General features: G+C 37.4%; 1 protein-coding gene across 7 annotated transcripts in view; it reads left to right on the top strand.

Moving 5' to 3' along the window:
- The window catches only part of dlg5b.1 (discs, large homolog 5b, tandem duplicate 1), a 106,029-nt gene extending 95,607 nt beyond the window's left edge, over positions 1–10,422 (top strand). For all 7 annotated transcript variants that reach the window (XM_079801348.1, XM_079801351.1, XM_079801349.1 and 4 more), the window contains 6 exons: positions 3,041–3,237; positions 3,315–3,458; positions 5,092–5,219; positions 6,807–6,916; positions 9,651–9,760; positions 9,853–10,422. In XM_079801348.1, the coding sequence (XP_079657474.1) occupies positions 3,041–3,237; positions 3,315–3,458; positions 5,092–5,219; positions 6,807–6,916; positions 9,651–9,760; positions 9,853–9,956 (793 nt within the window). In that variant the 3' untranslated portion in view covers positions 9,957–10,422. The remainder of the gene's footprint in view (positions 1–3,040; positions 3,238–3,314; positions 3,459–5,091; positions 5,220–6,806; positions 6,917–9,650; positions 9,761–9,852) is intronic.
- Positions 10,423–15,736: the final 5,314 nt, after the last annotated feature.

Raw genomic sequence — 15,736 nt, forward strand, 5'->3', positions numbered from 1 at the left:
TAAGATATTTCTGTCAATGATATAGGGAGCCCTTACTTGTACATTAATATTAAAGGTTCACAACAGAGCCCAAACTATTCGCCTAAATTCAGTTGCTATTTATTTTTAGGTATAATAATCAACACTCAAATAACACATTGTGTGCAAATATGTAAACTTCACATAAGGCAGTTTTTGCATTAACTTCTAAATCTAATTATAAAATAGTTTTTTTCTCCAAATCGTTGTTGAAATATAATAATTTATATACAGTGTCTGTCATTTTCATGATAGGTTTATTTAACATGCATGAAATAATCAAGACATCACTAACAGGTTAAGTAGAATATAATGAATATAACGGCTAATATAGAGCATATATTTAGCGAAAGAGTTGATTTCTCTAGTGAATAAAATTCTGTGGACACTGAATGACTGCCTGAGGTAAATGTGATGCTAACGTTACATGACATTGTTTAGTTCACAAGCAGTTATATTGACATCTTTCCGCAGTTGAAACACTGATTTAGCGATTACACCACATATGTACATGACAGTAAATTGTAATGTATCCTCAGCATACCTTCAGATCGTCATTCATGTTTATTCTTGAATCTTTAGTAACAGATGATCGATCGCCTTCACAGATGATCGCGTTCACGCGTGTGCGCCTCGCGCGGCCGCTTGAACTGTGATCAGTGACCAGTCACGCCACATAGAGCGTCAAAACGGCATTTATCGTTTGAATTTCGTGATAAAATGGACTGAATACTTAATATGTTCGTGTGGGAACTCGGATTGAATTGTGTTCCGCGCTTACAACAAGCCGACAGTGAACTGTTAAACATTACATTCATAACCGTTCGACGCGTGCACCGTTCACAAATGATCGCGGTCACGCGCGCGCGCCGCGCGGCCACTTGAACTGTGTTTAGTGATCACTGATCAGTCACACACATTAAAGAGCATCAAAACGTCATTTATAGTTTGAATTTCATGATAATATGGACTGAATACTTAATATGTTCGTGTGGGAACTCGGATTGAAGTGTGTTCCGCGCTTACAACAAGCCGACTGTTAACTGTTAAACATTATAACCGTTCGGTACACGCGTGCACCGTACCGGAAGCCCTGTACCGAAACGGTTCAATACGAATACGTGTACCGTTACACCCTTAATATACATATATATCTGATCGAGTCTGAAACCACGTGATCGGATCTGGACATCCCTAAAATGAATGCATGACTCAAGGGCTGAATCCGAAATCGCCCCCTATAACCTCAAATAGGGCATTATTTGAGGGGGCGGCCATTTGTAGTGGTGTCCGAAACCATAGTGGACGTTATTGAGTGCACTCATTCTATCCCACAATGCACCACAATAACGAATGTACAGCTGATGTACACACAACACCTGTCCGACTTCACACACTCGTTTTCATTCACTCCTTCAAGTGAACTGTATTAGTGGACTAAAGTAGGGAGTAGTGAATGAGGATTCAGCCAATGACTGGCAAATACTGGCAGTTTTAGTTTCTTATTTTAGAGTATCGTTTCATAAAAAAAAAATATATATATATATTATTAATAAAAATTAGGGCTGTCAAAAGATTAATCGCGATTAATCGCATCCAAAATAAAAGTTTGTGTTTACATAATATATGTGTGTGTACTCTGTTAATTATTATTTATATATAAATACACACACAAGCATGTATATATTTAAGAAAAAAATATTATTTTTATATATAAAACATTTATATTTATATATATTATAGATTATATAAATGTATATACAGTATATCCATGCAAATATTTCTTAAATATATACATGAATGTGTGTGTATTTATATATAAATAATAATTAACAGAGTACACACACATATATAATATGTTTTGGATGCGATTTAATCACGATTAATCTTTTGACAGCCCTAATAAAAATCCATTAAAAGTAGTGTTCTAGTAAATTCTATGTTGAAGCAAATAAAATATTTGTTTTTCTAAAGCTACTTTTTGTAGTGTCTATTTGACGTGTTTCTCATATTACGCAATAACAACTTCACTTTATGTTTTGGGGGTAATTTGACATGCGATGAATTAATCGACACATTGTGTAATTAATTAGATTTAAACATTTTAATCGCTTGACAGCCCTACATATTAGGGCTGGGTAAAAACTATCGATTTCTCGAATATAATCGATTCTCACTTTTACAAAACAATATGGATTCTTAAATCCCAAGAATGGATTAGTCTATTTTTTTTTTTTTTTTTTACGAAATTCAAAAAAATAAATATCGTTTTGGTGCTGTGGCGTGAGATCGCTCAGTTCAAGAGAAGAAGCAGCAGCGGAGCAAACATGAGCAGATCTTCTCTTCCGCCTTAATACCAGTAACAGCGCGAAATAAACACTAATGAGCTTCTGAAAGTGTGTTAAAGATACAGGACAACTTACCGAAATCTGTATCATGTCACATAGAATCACTCAATCAGTGTTTCAACCGCAGAAAGACGTCAGTAAAACGGCTTACAAGTAAACAATGTCACATTTACCTCAGAAAAACCATATCCAGTGTCCATAAACTCGTCAGTCAGCTAGAAAAATTAACTAGAGAGGAGCATTTTGATAATCATATGCAGCATTACATAGGATATTCATTGCCAATGTTCTTCAATAATTAATAAATCTGGCAAGTTTTTATGACAGCCACCCTTTAAATGTTTAAATATATATTTTTAAACTAATTGGAGTAGAATTATGATTATGTAATTGTAAAGTTAATATTACTTATTAACTTTAAATATTATTAACTTTAAAAAAAACATAATTGCGTGTCATTTAAGTGTTTGTATACAAATCAGTTAATTTGTACCTTCAATATTAGTGGGCTAATGTAGTATCAACTGACTATCAACAGAAATTAGTTTTCCTTGAGAAAATGTTCCATGTATTATACCTGATACATAACCATCGATTTCATGAATCGAAATCGAATTGTGAAATTTGTGTCAATACCCAGCCCTAATTATAAGATGTTGTGTGTGTGTGTGTAGGATGGATCAAGATTCCTCTCGGCGGTACAGCATCACAGACGGAAAGGACGAGAGCGGTTCCGGTAAGACGCTCTCAGCCGCGGCGCGCCGGTCGTTCTTCCGCCGTAAACTCAAACACAAGCGCAGCAGCTCCAAAGACGCGCGAGACGCTCCAGCGGCGGACGCCATCAGCACCGACTCCATGCTGTACATGGAGGGTGAGAAACAACACACACAAGCTCTGCTCCAAAACCTCACGCTTCATTTCTAATGCACTCTGTTTGTGATTTCTCAGACTGTGTGAGTCCGGCGTATCAGCGCGTGCAGAAAGTGGACTCGGCCAGTCGCAGGCCGGTGTTGATACTGGGGCCTCTGGTTGAGCCAATCAAAGACATGCTGCTCAGAGAGGCTCCTGGGAAATACTGCCGCTGTTTGCCTGGTGAGATCTACTCACATTTGACACGGAATGGGGTCATGACGTGGATTTTTAAAAAAGCATTTTAATATGTTAAGGGGTAAAATTATCGACTAAGTTTTTTGGCACAAAAATGAAATATATAATATATTGCCAAAAGTATTGGGACGCCCCTCCAAATCCCTTCATGGCCACAGGTGTGTAACTCAAGCTCTAGCAGACGTTTCTACACACATTAGTGAGAGAATGGGCCGCTCTCAGGAGCGCGCGTGTGTGTGTGTGTGTGTGTGTGTGTGTGTGTTCGCTTCTACACACATTAGTGAGAGAATGGGCCGCTCTCAGGAGCGCGCGTGTGTGTGTGTGTGTGTTCGCTTCTACACACATTAGTGAGAGAATGGGCCGCTCTCAGGAGCGCGTGTGTGTGTGTGTGTGTGTGTGTGTGTGTTCGCTTCTACACACATTAGTGAGAGAATGGGCCTGTTAGTGGGATTATAACAAAGTGGAAGCGAATGGGAACAACAGCAACTCAGCCACAAAGAGCGGGGTCAGCGCATGCTGAGGGTCACAGAGTCAAGAGCTCCAGACCTCCAAACGTCTGTGGTCTTCAGATGAGCTCAAGAACAGTGTGTAGAGCTTCATGGAATGGGTTTCCATGGCCGAGCAGCTCATCCAAGCCTTACAGCACCAAGTGCAATGCAAAGCGTGGGATGCAGTGGGGTAAAGCGGGCCGCCACTGGACTCTAGAGCAGTGGAGACGTGTTCTCTGAGTGACCAATCACGCTTCTCTGTCTGGCAATCCCATGGACGAGTCTGGGTTTGGCGGTTGCCAGGGGAACGGGACTTGCCTGACTGCATTGTGCCAAGTGTAAAGTTTGGTGGAGAGGGGATTATGGGGTGGGGTTGTTTTTCAGGGGTTGGCCCCTTAGTTCCAGTGAAAGGAACTCTTAATGCTTCACCAAGACATTTTGGACAATTTCATGCTCCCAACTTTGTGGGACCAGTTTGGGGACGGCCCCTTCCTGTCCCAGCATGACTGACCAGTGCACAAAGCGTCTCCATAAAGACATGAGGAGCGAGTTTGGTGTGGAGGAACTTGAGTCCTGACCTCAACCTGATAGAGCAGCTTTGGGATGAATTGGAGCGGAGACTGAGAGCCAGGACTTCAAGTCCAACATCAGTGCCTGACCTCACAAATGTGCTTCCTATAAACACACTCCTAAACCTTGAGGAAAGCCTTAAGAGCTGAAGCTGTTAGAGCTGCAAAGGATGGCCCGACTCCATATTAAACCCAACAGATTAAGAATGGGATGGCATTAAAGCTCATGTGCATGTAAAGGCAGGCGTCCCAAAACTATTGGCAATATAATTTTCAACCCTCTTGTCTGAAACCATTGGCTCCTTTAAGGCTTGTTAGTAAACAGCCACTGTTATGATTGGCCAACATCATTGCATAGGAAACAGTATCACTCTCCAACATTCTCCAAAGCATTATGGAATCCTTTCCTTAGGTTTGGGATGCTTCATCTGTCAAACTCTCCATTACACTGCTTCATTTCTCCTGTCATGACCCCTGTAAAGCATCACCGCAACTCTACCAGGACTGAGTTATCATTTTTGGTGTTTATGACTGTGTGATCATATTCTGTGTTTTGTTCAGAGGGGATGAAGGCGACCCAGCAGGCCATTGAGCGAGGCGTCAAAGACTGTCTCTTCATCGACTACAAGCGCAGGAGCGGACACTTTGATGTGACCACTGTGGCGTCCATTAAGGAAATTACAGAGAAGGTGAGAGAGACTCTTATGAAGCCACTCTGTTCCTGTCACTTCAGTGTCAAGTGGATCCATTTATAGAAATATCAATAGGTTTCATGAATATGTTATGTTTTGCTCAAAGAGAGAACAAAGCCTATTTAGGGAGCAAGTAAACATGAGCATAATGAGAATTACAAATAAACCATTGCAACATCTGGAAGCATTAAGAAGAAGAAATCTGGGTGAAAATGATTTATTAATTTATCTGATATATTTTTGATGGTAAAGTAACAAATGTAAAAAAAAAGAACATTTAAAAATGAGGAAATTTTCATGAAAACGTTTCATTCCAAAAAAATATTAAATTTGTATTACTTATATACAACAATATGATAATAAATGTAGTTGTAATGCATGTAATGTATAGTACATATATTAATAAATAGAAGATTGTTATTAATATTTATCTCTCTCTCTAAATATAATAATAAATATAGTTATATTAAAATACATATAGTATATCGGTTGAACATGAATAAATTATCATTTATATATATTTATTAATTTATCAGATTTTTTTACAATGAAAATGTAAAAAAAAGAAAACATTAAAAATGAGGAACTTTGTCATGAAAATAATGTTTCAATTCTGAAAAAATCCCAATGTTCTAAACCATTTCTTTAAATTTGTATTATATATACAACAATATGATAATAAATGTAGTTGCAATGCATGTAATATATTGTAAATATATTCATTAGTAAATAAAATATTATTATTAATAAATATATTTTTTCTCTCGCTCTCTCTCTAAATATTTAATATAATGTAATATAATAAATAGTTATATTAAAATACATATAGTATATGGGTTGAAAATTAATAAATGATCCTTTATATATATATATAATTTATCAGATATATATTTTTCATGCAAAGTAATAAATGTAAAAAAACCACATGACATTTTCATCAAAATAAGGTTTCATACAAAAAAATCTTAATGGTTCTTAACCATTATTTATTTATTTATTTATTCACACACATAGAATATAATATTAATAAATAAAATAGTATTATTAATAAATAAAAAAATATATAAATATAAAATATAAAAACGCAATATAATAAATATAGTTATATTAAAATACATATATGTTGTCATATATTATTAAATAGAATATGATTATATTTATCGTTCATTAACACTCATTCTCCACACGTCTCACTGCTGAGGTCTCTCTCTCTCTCTCTCTCTCTCACACACACACACACACTCACTCTCTCTCTCTCTCTCTCTCTCTCTCTCTCTCTCTCTCTCTCTCTCTCTCTCTCTCTCACACACACACACACACTCACTCTCTCTCTCTCTCTCTCTCTCTCTCTCACACACGCGCACACACACACACACACACACACACACACACACACACACACACACACACACACACACACACACACACACACACACACACACACACACACACACACACACACACACACACACACACACACACACACACACACACACACACACACACTCACTCACTCACTCACTCACTCACTCACTCACTCACTCACTCACTCTCTCTCTCTCTCTCTCTCTCTCTCTCTCTCAGGACTGTCACTGTCTGCTGGACATCGCTCCTCACGCCATCGAGCGTCTGCACGTCGTCAACATTTACCCCATCGTCATCTTCATCCGATACAGAAACGCCAAGCAGATCAAGTGAGTGCCGTCTGCCTTTAGATGTTTGCATGGACAGATGCTCGTATATCAGGGCTCCCACTCATCCTGGAAAATTTGAGAACGTGTAAAAAAACTAGAAAATTACTTTTTAAAAAGTAAAAAAACAAAGACGTGACAGAAGTTGATATTCCTTTGATATTGACACTGGTAAAGAGAACAATTACTCCTAATGTATGATTAAGAGCTCATATTAAAAACTGATTTTAGAGTTAAGTCATGGAAATAAACTGTACACCTTTTAAAGACTTAAAGGGATAGTTCCCCCATTTACTCTCCCTCAACTTGTTCCAAACCTGTATGAGTTTCTTTCTTCTGGTGAACACAAAGGAAGATATTTAGAAGAATGTTTGTAACCAAGCAGAGAGAGCAGCCATTGACTACCATAGTAGGGAAAAAATACCTATGGCCTTTTTTTGTAATACCAAACAAGATCCATACATTTTGTTTGTTTTATTGTCATATGTAACTATTATGCTTCTAACATAATGCTATGGTAAATGTGGCATCCTAATTAGGAAAAAATAAATAAATAAAGCAAATTTTTCGCACATTTCTGGAAATGACCACCACAAAATCAGTCATTTTGATATAAATTTTTTTTTTTTTAAATATATATATATTAGGGATGCAACTATACAGTTATTCCACGGTTCAATACATACCTCTGTTTTTAACCACGGTTTTCGGTTCGGTTCGGTTCTGATGGTTTAGGAGAAAAAAGACTATTTTTTTATTGCAATACTCTTTCTTTATTTTCTTAAAAGAATTGAAAAACCTTACTTAAACTTAAAACTTTACTTAAAAAAAAACCTTGTACACATTCCTAGTGTATTGTAAAATATAAAATAAATATATATAAAGATTTACACTGGCAGCTCAGAGCTGTACAGCAGCATTTAAGTATGAAATTGAATTAATAAATGTAAAAATAAAACACTACTTCACTATAAAATATACACTGATTCTTATTAAAGCTACTGTATTAAAGTTCTTCAGTCAAGAGCAGTGAGTGATTTTCTCTTTGTCTTTTGTTGTTGTATTAACATTAAAGGGATAGTTCGTTCAAAAATGAAAATTCTGTCATCGAGAAATGAATACAGGTTTGAAACAATATTAGAGTGAGTAAATAATGATAATTTTAGAGGTGAACTGTCCCTTTAAGGACGGCGTGTTCACTATAGGCTGCGCTGCTGTCAATTTAAGACCTGCACGCATCTAATATACAGACACACACCGATTTAACTTTCACTTTGGATATAACCGACTGTGTTTATGTAAACCTTGTGTGTATTTGACAGTATTAGCGCAGTAAGACGACTTAGTCCAATAATCGTGTGTTTGACAGGCGTTTAGTGCGCGCGCTCGGAAAAGCGCATGTGAAACGCCAATGAAATGTTTAACCGTCAAGGCTTTAAAACGCAAGCAAATAATGAACTTTGGTGATTGTGAATAACTCTAGTGTTCTGTGAGTATAACTCTACCACTAACGTGTGATGTGAATGTATGTCGAGTTGTTCAGTGTTAGGATGGAGGCAAATGATAGAATTTGTAGAAAAATAATAAATTAAAGGCAAAACCGAAATTCACAAGCGCGTATTGAACCGTGAATGCTGTACCAAACGGCTCAATATTATATTGAGTATTGGGGCATCCCTAATATATATATATAGGGAAATCCTGGTGGGACTGAGCTATGAATAAGTACAAGTTTACTAATACTTTGTTCAATTTGAATAAATTAATTTGCTTTGCAAGTAATTTTGTGATTCTGCATTTCCTTTGTGCGTTTTTTATTGCATCTTAAATTTAATTCATAAAGGTCTTAAAAAGTCTTAAATTTGACTTCCTAAATTTGAAACCCTGAATGGGCAAAGAGGCGGGACGTGGGCGGAGCTGAGGTGACGACTAACAGACAGCAGACAAACAACAATCCACCTGTCACTCAAAGTGGCCACGCCCTTAATTATGCAGAACTTTAAAGCTACACTGTGTAACTTTTTTAGTTTATTCTTAGCTAAAAACACTTAGTTCTTTCAAAAATATATGTGCTCATTAATGTATATTTACTTCTTTCAAGTAATAAAGTATTCTCGTAAGCTTATAATATGCCATTGAAAATACATACGGGTGAGGGTTCGAATGCTGGTCGCCATGTTGCCCCTCCATCTTGAAAGTACATTAGCCAAAGAGGGACATACCCGTAAATTCAAGCTTCGCCTTTGGCGTTTTAACACTCGATGGCACCGTGTCGAATGTGGACGAGGTCGAGCTGGAAGCCATGTTAATCTTGGACTAAATCGGCCACCGTAGGAGTTAAAACGAAATCTGAATTGAGAGGAACAGAAACTAATATTCACTGGATGGTCATATACCAGTTCACCACTAGATGGGGGAAAATATCACACAGTGTAGCTTTAAGGCTTTATATAATGTAAACGAATGAGTTATAAATACCCCCCCCCCCCCCACAGTCGTCATGAAGGGCAAAATTAGCCCAAAAGCACAATGTGTCCCAGACTGTAAACATGTGTTCTTCTGCTGTAAAGTTGGCCATTTTAACATGAGCTCAATGAGATTCTGCTCCTCTAGTGGCCAGTCCATGAACTGCAGTTTAAGTCACTTCTATATCGGCTTCAGGAGAGACTGCGGGTCTGTACTCAGTGTGTGTGTGTGTGTGTGTGTGTGTGTGTGTGTGTGTGTTTTATGTACTCAGGGAGCAGAAAGACCCCGTGTACCTGCGGGACAAAGTGTCACAAAAACATTCCAAAGAGCAGTTCGAGTCTGCGCAGAGGATCGAGCAAGACTACAGCAAATACTTCACAGGTGTGAGCCGCGCACACACACTTTTACACGCTGACGCACATGTGACCGCGACGTGTTGGTGTGTGATTTGTGTTGGTGCTGTTCTGATGCAGGTGTCGTCCAGGCGGGCAGTCTGTCCAACACATGCACTCAGATCATGGCCGTCGTGGACCAGGAGCAGAACAAAGTGCTTTGGATTCCGGATGGAAGCACGTGAAGATGAACACACACATCCATCACAACGCCTCGCTAGCAACCTCACACTGCTGTACAACTCACTGGGGCTGGGCGCTATGTCACGCGCTCATTAAATATTAAGCGTTTAATGAGCAACACGAATGTTTCACATCAACCGATTCAAAGCATCATCACTCGTAGATGCTCACAAATGTCCCTTTGTAATTATGTTGGAGAGTATTTTAGCTTAACGACTATCCTAGAACATGTTAGCAACATGCTAATCATGCTAACAGCATGTTAACGCTAGCAACATGTTAGAAATATGCCAGGCACTCTGCTAATTCGTGCTAGTAACGCGCTACTTCAGGTGTTTAAACATGTTAATGATGTGCTAAATCATGTTAACAAAAAATGCTGAATCATGTTAACATGTTTTAACCTGTTAGCAACATGAATTATGATATAAGAAGAAATTCTGGAATACCAAGTAAAAATTACCACTTAAAAAAAGGAAAAATTGACGTACTAAGTTGAAATTATGACTTGAGTCACTATGACAAACAGAAATTATGACATTTTAATTATTACGTCAATGATTTCAATTTTGACTTGTCATAATTACAACAAAGTGTCATAATTTTGACCTTTATTCTCATTATTTATTTTATGTTAACAAAATGCTAAAACGTGTTAAACCATGCAAGTAACATGTTAATTCGAGTTAAAAACATGCTAGAATGCTGAAGTGCTAAAACATGATGGTACCGTTAATTTGAGTTAACAACATGCTAATTAATGCTAACAACATGCTAAATCATAATAACATGTTAATTCATGTTAGCAAACATTCTATTTCATGCGAAAACATGTTAGAAGCATGCTAAAACATGCTAACAATGTGTTAAAACACGCTAGTGGCTTGTTAATTCAAGTTAACAACATGCTTATTCATGCTAACAATGTGTTAAATCATAATAACATGTTAATTCATGTTAGCAACATGTTAATTAATGCTAGCAACATTCTATTTCATGTTAACAAAATGCTAAAACATGTTAGAAACATGCTAACAATGTGTTAAACACGTTAGTGGCATGTTAATTCAAGTTAACAACTTGCTAATTCATGCTATCAATGCGTTAATTCATAATAACATTTTAATTCACGTTAGCAACATGCTAATTCATGCTAGCAACATTCTACTTCATGTTAACAAAATGTTAAAACATGTTAGAAAAATGCTAAAACATGCTAACCATGTGTTAACACATGCTAGTAACACGTTAATTCAAGTTAACAACGTGTTCAATCATAATAACATGTTAATTTATGTTAAAAACATGCTAAAACATAATGTGTTAACATGATAGTAATGTTAATTTGAGTTACCTTGTTAATTCATGTTAACGTGTTAAAACATGATAGTAACATGTTAATTCATGCTAACGTGTTAAACATGATAGTAACGTTAATTTGAGTTACCATGCTAATTCAAGCAAACATGTTAAAATATGATATTCATGTAAACATTCATTTAAAACATGTACATTTATGTGAGCATTTGTGCTAAAACTTGCCAGCAAACATGCTAATAATGCTAGCAAAGTGTTAAATCTTGTTAGCAATGTGATGAAACATGCTAGCACCATGCTAATACATGTTAGCAATGTGTTAAAACATGCTACTTTATGTCTTTCTCTTTCCACCTCACTAAATGTAAAGCTTTCAAACCTTTATAAGTTTGTCCCAACGAAGTTTACTCATCAAGTTTCATGTAAATATTGCTGTTTCTTTGGCTATATCGCCCAGCCCTGAACTCTCTCTCACACACACACACACACACACACACACACTCTCAGGCGACGATCACATCTGTTAGACTGTCGTTTGTGACGCGAGCGAGCAGCAATATCCTCCGTTCACTGTGTTTTCTCTGTGGTAACACTAATTTATGAGGGCTTTCATGTAGTTCTTCATGTTTACAGAGTTGATGTTTATGAACCAGCTTACTTGAATGTTTAACTCCATGTCTCTGTCCCTGCGTGGATCTGGTCCGAGCAGACGCATCCACGCGCTAGCCGTTTACGGTTAAAGATACTGACTGTTAGGTTTGTTTTCTGTGTTAAAGGAGTCATTCACCCGGAGATCATTTACCTTCACTAAAGCAGAGGTTTAGCAGCATGTTTGAGCTGCTCTTTTCCACACAATGGGCCTTAATCATGAAACTAGCCTCACTAACAAATGTGCGCGTAAAATGGAAAACTTCGTACACCACAGATTTGGCAGTTAAATGCGTGTATATTACGTCCTTAATCCTGTGACATCCGTAAACGTGAGGAAAAAAACGTTATCCTAAATAAACCATGGAGATCAATCAGATTTAGCCGTACATATATGATCCAGAATCCAGAAAACACACGACCGTGAACCTTAATCGCTGGGACCGCTCCATCTTTCAGCATTAGACGAGCTACAAATCCGGCGTCGAACTGGGCCTTGTTTAATCACTGGCCCTTTAAAGGGATAGTTCACCCAAAAATGAAAATAAGCCCATGATTTACTCACCCTCAAGTCATCCGAGGTGTGTGTGACATTCTTCTTTCAGACGAATAAAATCTGAGTTATATTACAAAAGTCCAGACTAATCCAAGCTTTAGAATTGGATTTATAGTTGCTCTGTTTTTGAAGTCCATAAAAAGTGCATCTGTCCGTCATATAACTGCTCCACACGTGTTAATAAAGGCCTTCTGAAGCGAATCAATGCGTTTGTGTAAGAAAAATATCCATATTTAAAACTTTATCAAGTAAACTTTCGGCCGCCCGCCTTCCCTGTTCAATTTATGGAAAAATAGTTGAAAGTTCCCCTGCGGATGGAAAGACTAACGCTCAGGTCCGCTCGTCATGACGTCACATCTTGAGTTTCACTTTCAACATTCAACACTTTTCCACAGAAAGCGGTCGGCCGAAAGTTTGCGTGATAAAGTTTTAAATATGGATATTTTTCTTACACAAACGCGTTGATTCACTTCAGAAGGCCTTTATTAACACCCCAGAGCAGTGTGGAGCAGTTATATGACGGACAGATGCACTTTTTATGGACTTCAAAAACAGAGCAAATATTACTGCTATTATAAAGCTTGGATTAGCCTGAACTTTTGTAATATAACTCAGATTTTATTCGTCTGACAGAAGAATGTCACACACACCTCGGATGACTTGAGGGTGAGTAAATCATGGGCTAATTTTCATTTTTGGGTGAACTATCCCTTTAACGCTGGGTTCTTTGGGAAGCTGTGCAGGGTTGTCTTGCCCTGACAACCAAAAACACACTTCTTTGAGGACATTGTTGATTTCGTGAGCCGGCTTCCCTAAAGCGTTTGCTCTCTTGCTCCCCTTCCGGGAAAAGAGCCCTTGTTGACGTCACTTTGGCCCATACTTGAAAAAAACTTTCTGAAACTTGTGACAAACCGGAAGGGGTATTTTTGGCACAGAATCAAACGTCCAACTTATTACGAGCGATGTACACACACACATTTGTTCTGCTCGTGTTTCATGAATGAGGCCCAATGAAAGCAGACGGGCTGAAAACAACACAACACACAACATAAAATAAAGTCTTTTTCATTTTCCGAGGGCTTTTCTCACTCAGAGCTGTCATCCGAGTCGGGATAAAGCTGTGCGTTGTGTATGGAAAAGAGCAGGCCAATATTCCTCATTTCCGAGTGAACTGTTCCTTTAAGCTTCAATGTAGCAGTTTCTCTTAAGTGTACTTTTTTATTATTTAAATGAGCGATGCAATAATCTGCTGCATGATCATTTTACTATATGCTCTGATTATTTTGACTGTCCCGTTGGTTTTTAACTCCTAATTTAAATGTCTTGTTGTAGTCTCTAAATGTTTAATAGCATCTTCCTGACGTGCCAAAGGGTTTTTCTTCTGCTTTGCCTGTACTTTTGCACTTGAGTTGGACGGGAAAGGTGGACACAGACCTACTTTACTTCATTAATCCCAGACGGGAGATGGAGTAATCCTCGTTCAGAGTTAGTTAATCCTCTCTGTAGTGGAACTCAGTTGCAGGAGAGCTTTGGTACTACACTAGTCAGGTGTTCACTCGCCCCAGTGACATCACTTCCTTTTCTGACCCATGATGACCAATGAAACGAGTCGCCTGGTTCATGTTCTTCCACTCCCGACGGCATCATAACTCCGGTGTTTGTAGCTGGAAAAAAAACACGTAATTCCATTTTAAATAGTTTCCCGTTATGTTTTATAATTGTATAACACATTGGTACTGCCACATTAAAGAATGCTATGATGAAAATATGATTTTTGTAATTGTTACATTAATAAAATCTAAATTAAGCAAACTTCATTTCTTCTTTTAGCAGTGTTTTCAGATGTTTATGGGATGTACAATTCTATACATTTCTACAATCTGTGGTGTTTTCATGGTGCCGTCCCGCAGGTCATGTGATGCAGTTCCTGTGATGAGTCACCAGATGGCGTCATATCCTACTTCAGTGTGTGAGCACCATAAAGAGGATTATATAAACATCAAATATCAGGTGAAATATTATTTCCGGATGACGAGAACGTCACATGGCAGAAGGAAGATTATCTGTCATCCAGCGAAAGGAAAACACAGCTCGTGTTGATCCAAATGTGGCTAAAAGAAGAAAAAATCTCACTTTTATTTTTTATAACTTTCTTTCAACTTTTTTCAGTGAGCTTTTGTAAATGTATTGTCATCCTCGTGTGAGAATTGTTTGTTTTTCAACAGGTTCCTAAATTTTGCTTTACTTTCCTCGACGTCTGGAGTTTGTGGATTCAATGACAGGCACATAAGAAATCAAATGTGTTCAAATATATGTTAAAAAATACAGCACATGCAGGTCTGGCGGTGTGCAATAATTGAGCCATTTGCGTCCATAATGAGGTTTAATAAATGTGAAACATCCTCGAAAATACCAGAACGTTCTGGGAATGTTAGATTCAACAAAAAACCAAACGGGAACCATATGAGAACGTTAGAGGAACATTGTGTGTGCTGAGAATTATGGGGGTGCAATATTAATGACTTTAACAATAAAAAACGGATTACTACTTTTACTATTCTAATGGGATTGTCTTGCACCTCAACAGAAGTCAAATAAACGCTTTGTCTCGGCACAGGTGTGTATGCTAAAATAACATTTTCTTTTCTAATAAGCACCATGTGTACACTAACAAACTGGTCAACGCTCTTAAAGCCATAGCTATCCAATATGCCATATTTCAATTAAAAAAGTTAGGTGATTTTCAAAGTATATATATATATGTGTGTGTATCATATCGCGCACTGTGTGTATTATTTAATACATTTAAGCTACTTTTTCTGTCAGAAATCCAGTTGATCGACTCACGCGCTACACAAATGAACTATGTTAGACATTTTAAACCAAGTACACCGTTTTGTGATTTTATATTTGTGTTGTGTAAGTCAATAATCATTGATAAACAATGACGGCAGACTTAGATATGTTTTTTATTCGATACACCATTCGATTTTCGTCATATAACACTGTTGCCATGGTTACGTTGCGCTAGTGCCAATTTAGCGCTCTTGACTAACTTGAAATTATACTTTTTAGGGTTAATATTTTATCTTATTTTAAGCCACCTCCCTCACATTATTCACCACCTGAAAATAGATGATAGTTTTCTGAAAACTGATCGGTGGATGTCTGGAATAGGAGCGATTGTCTCTGGAGAAGTGTGTATCTCCTGCGTTTTAATCGCTTCGTCTTATAAAATGTTATTAAATAGTAAGCACTGTT

The sequence above is a fragment of the Gobio gobio genome, assembly GCF_949357685.1.
Source record: "Gobio gobio genome assembly, chromosome: 20".
In the NCBI taxonomy this organism is placed as follows: domain Eukaryota; kingdom Metazoa; phylum Chordata; class Actinopteri; order Cypriniformes; family Gobionidae; genus Gobio; species Gobio gobio.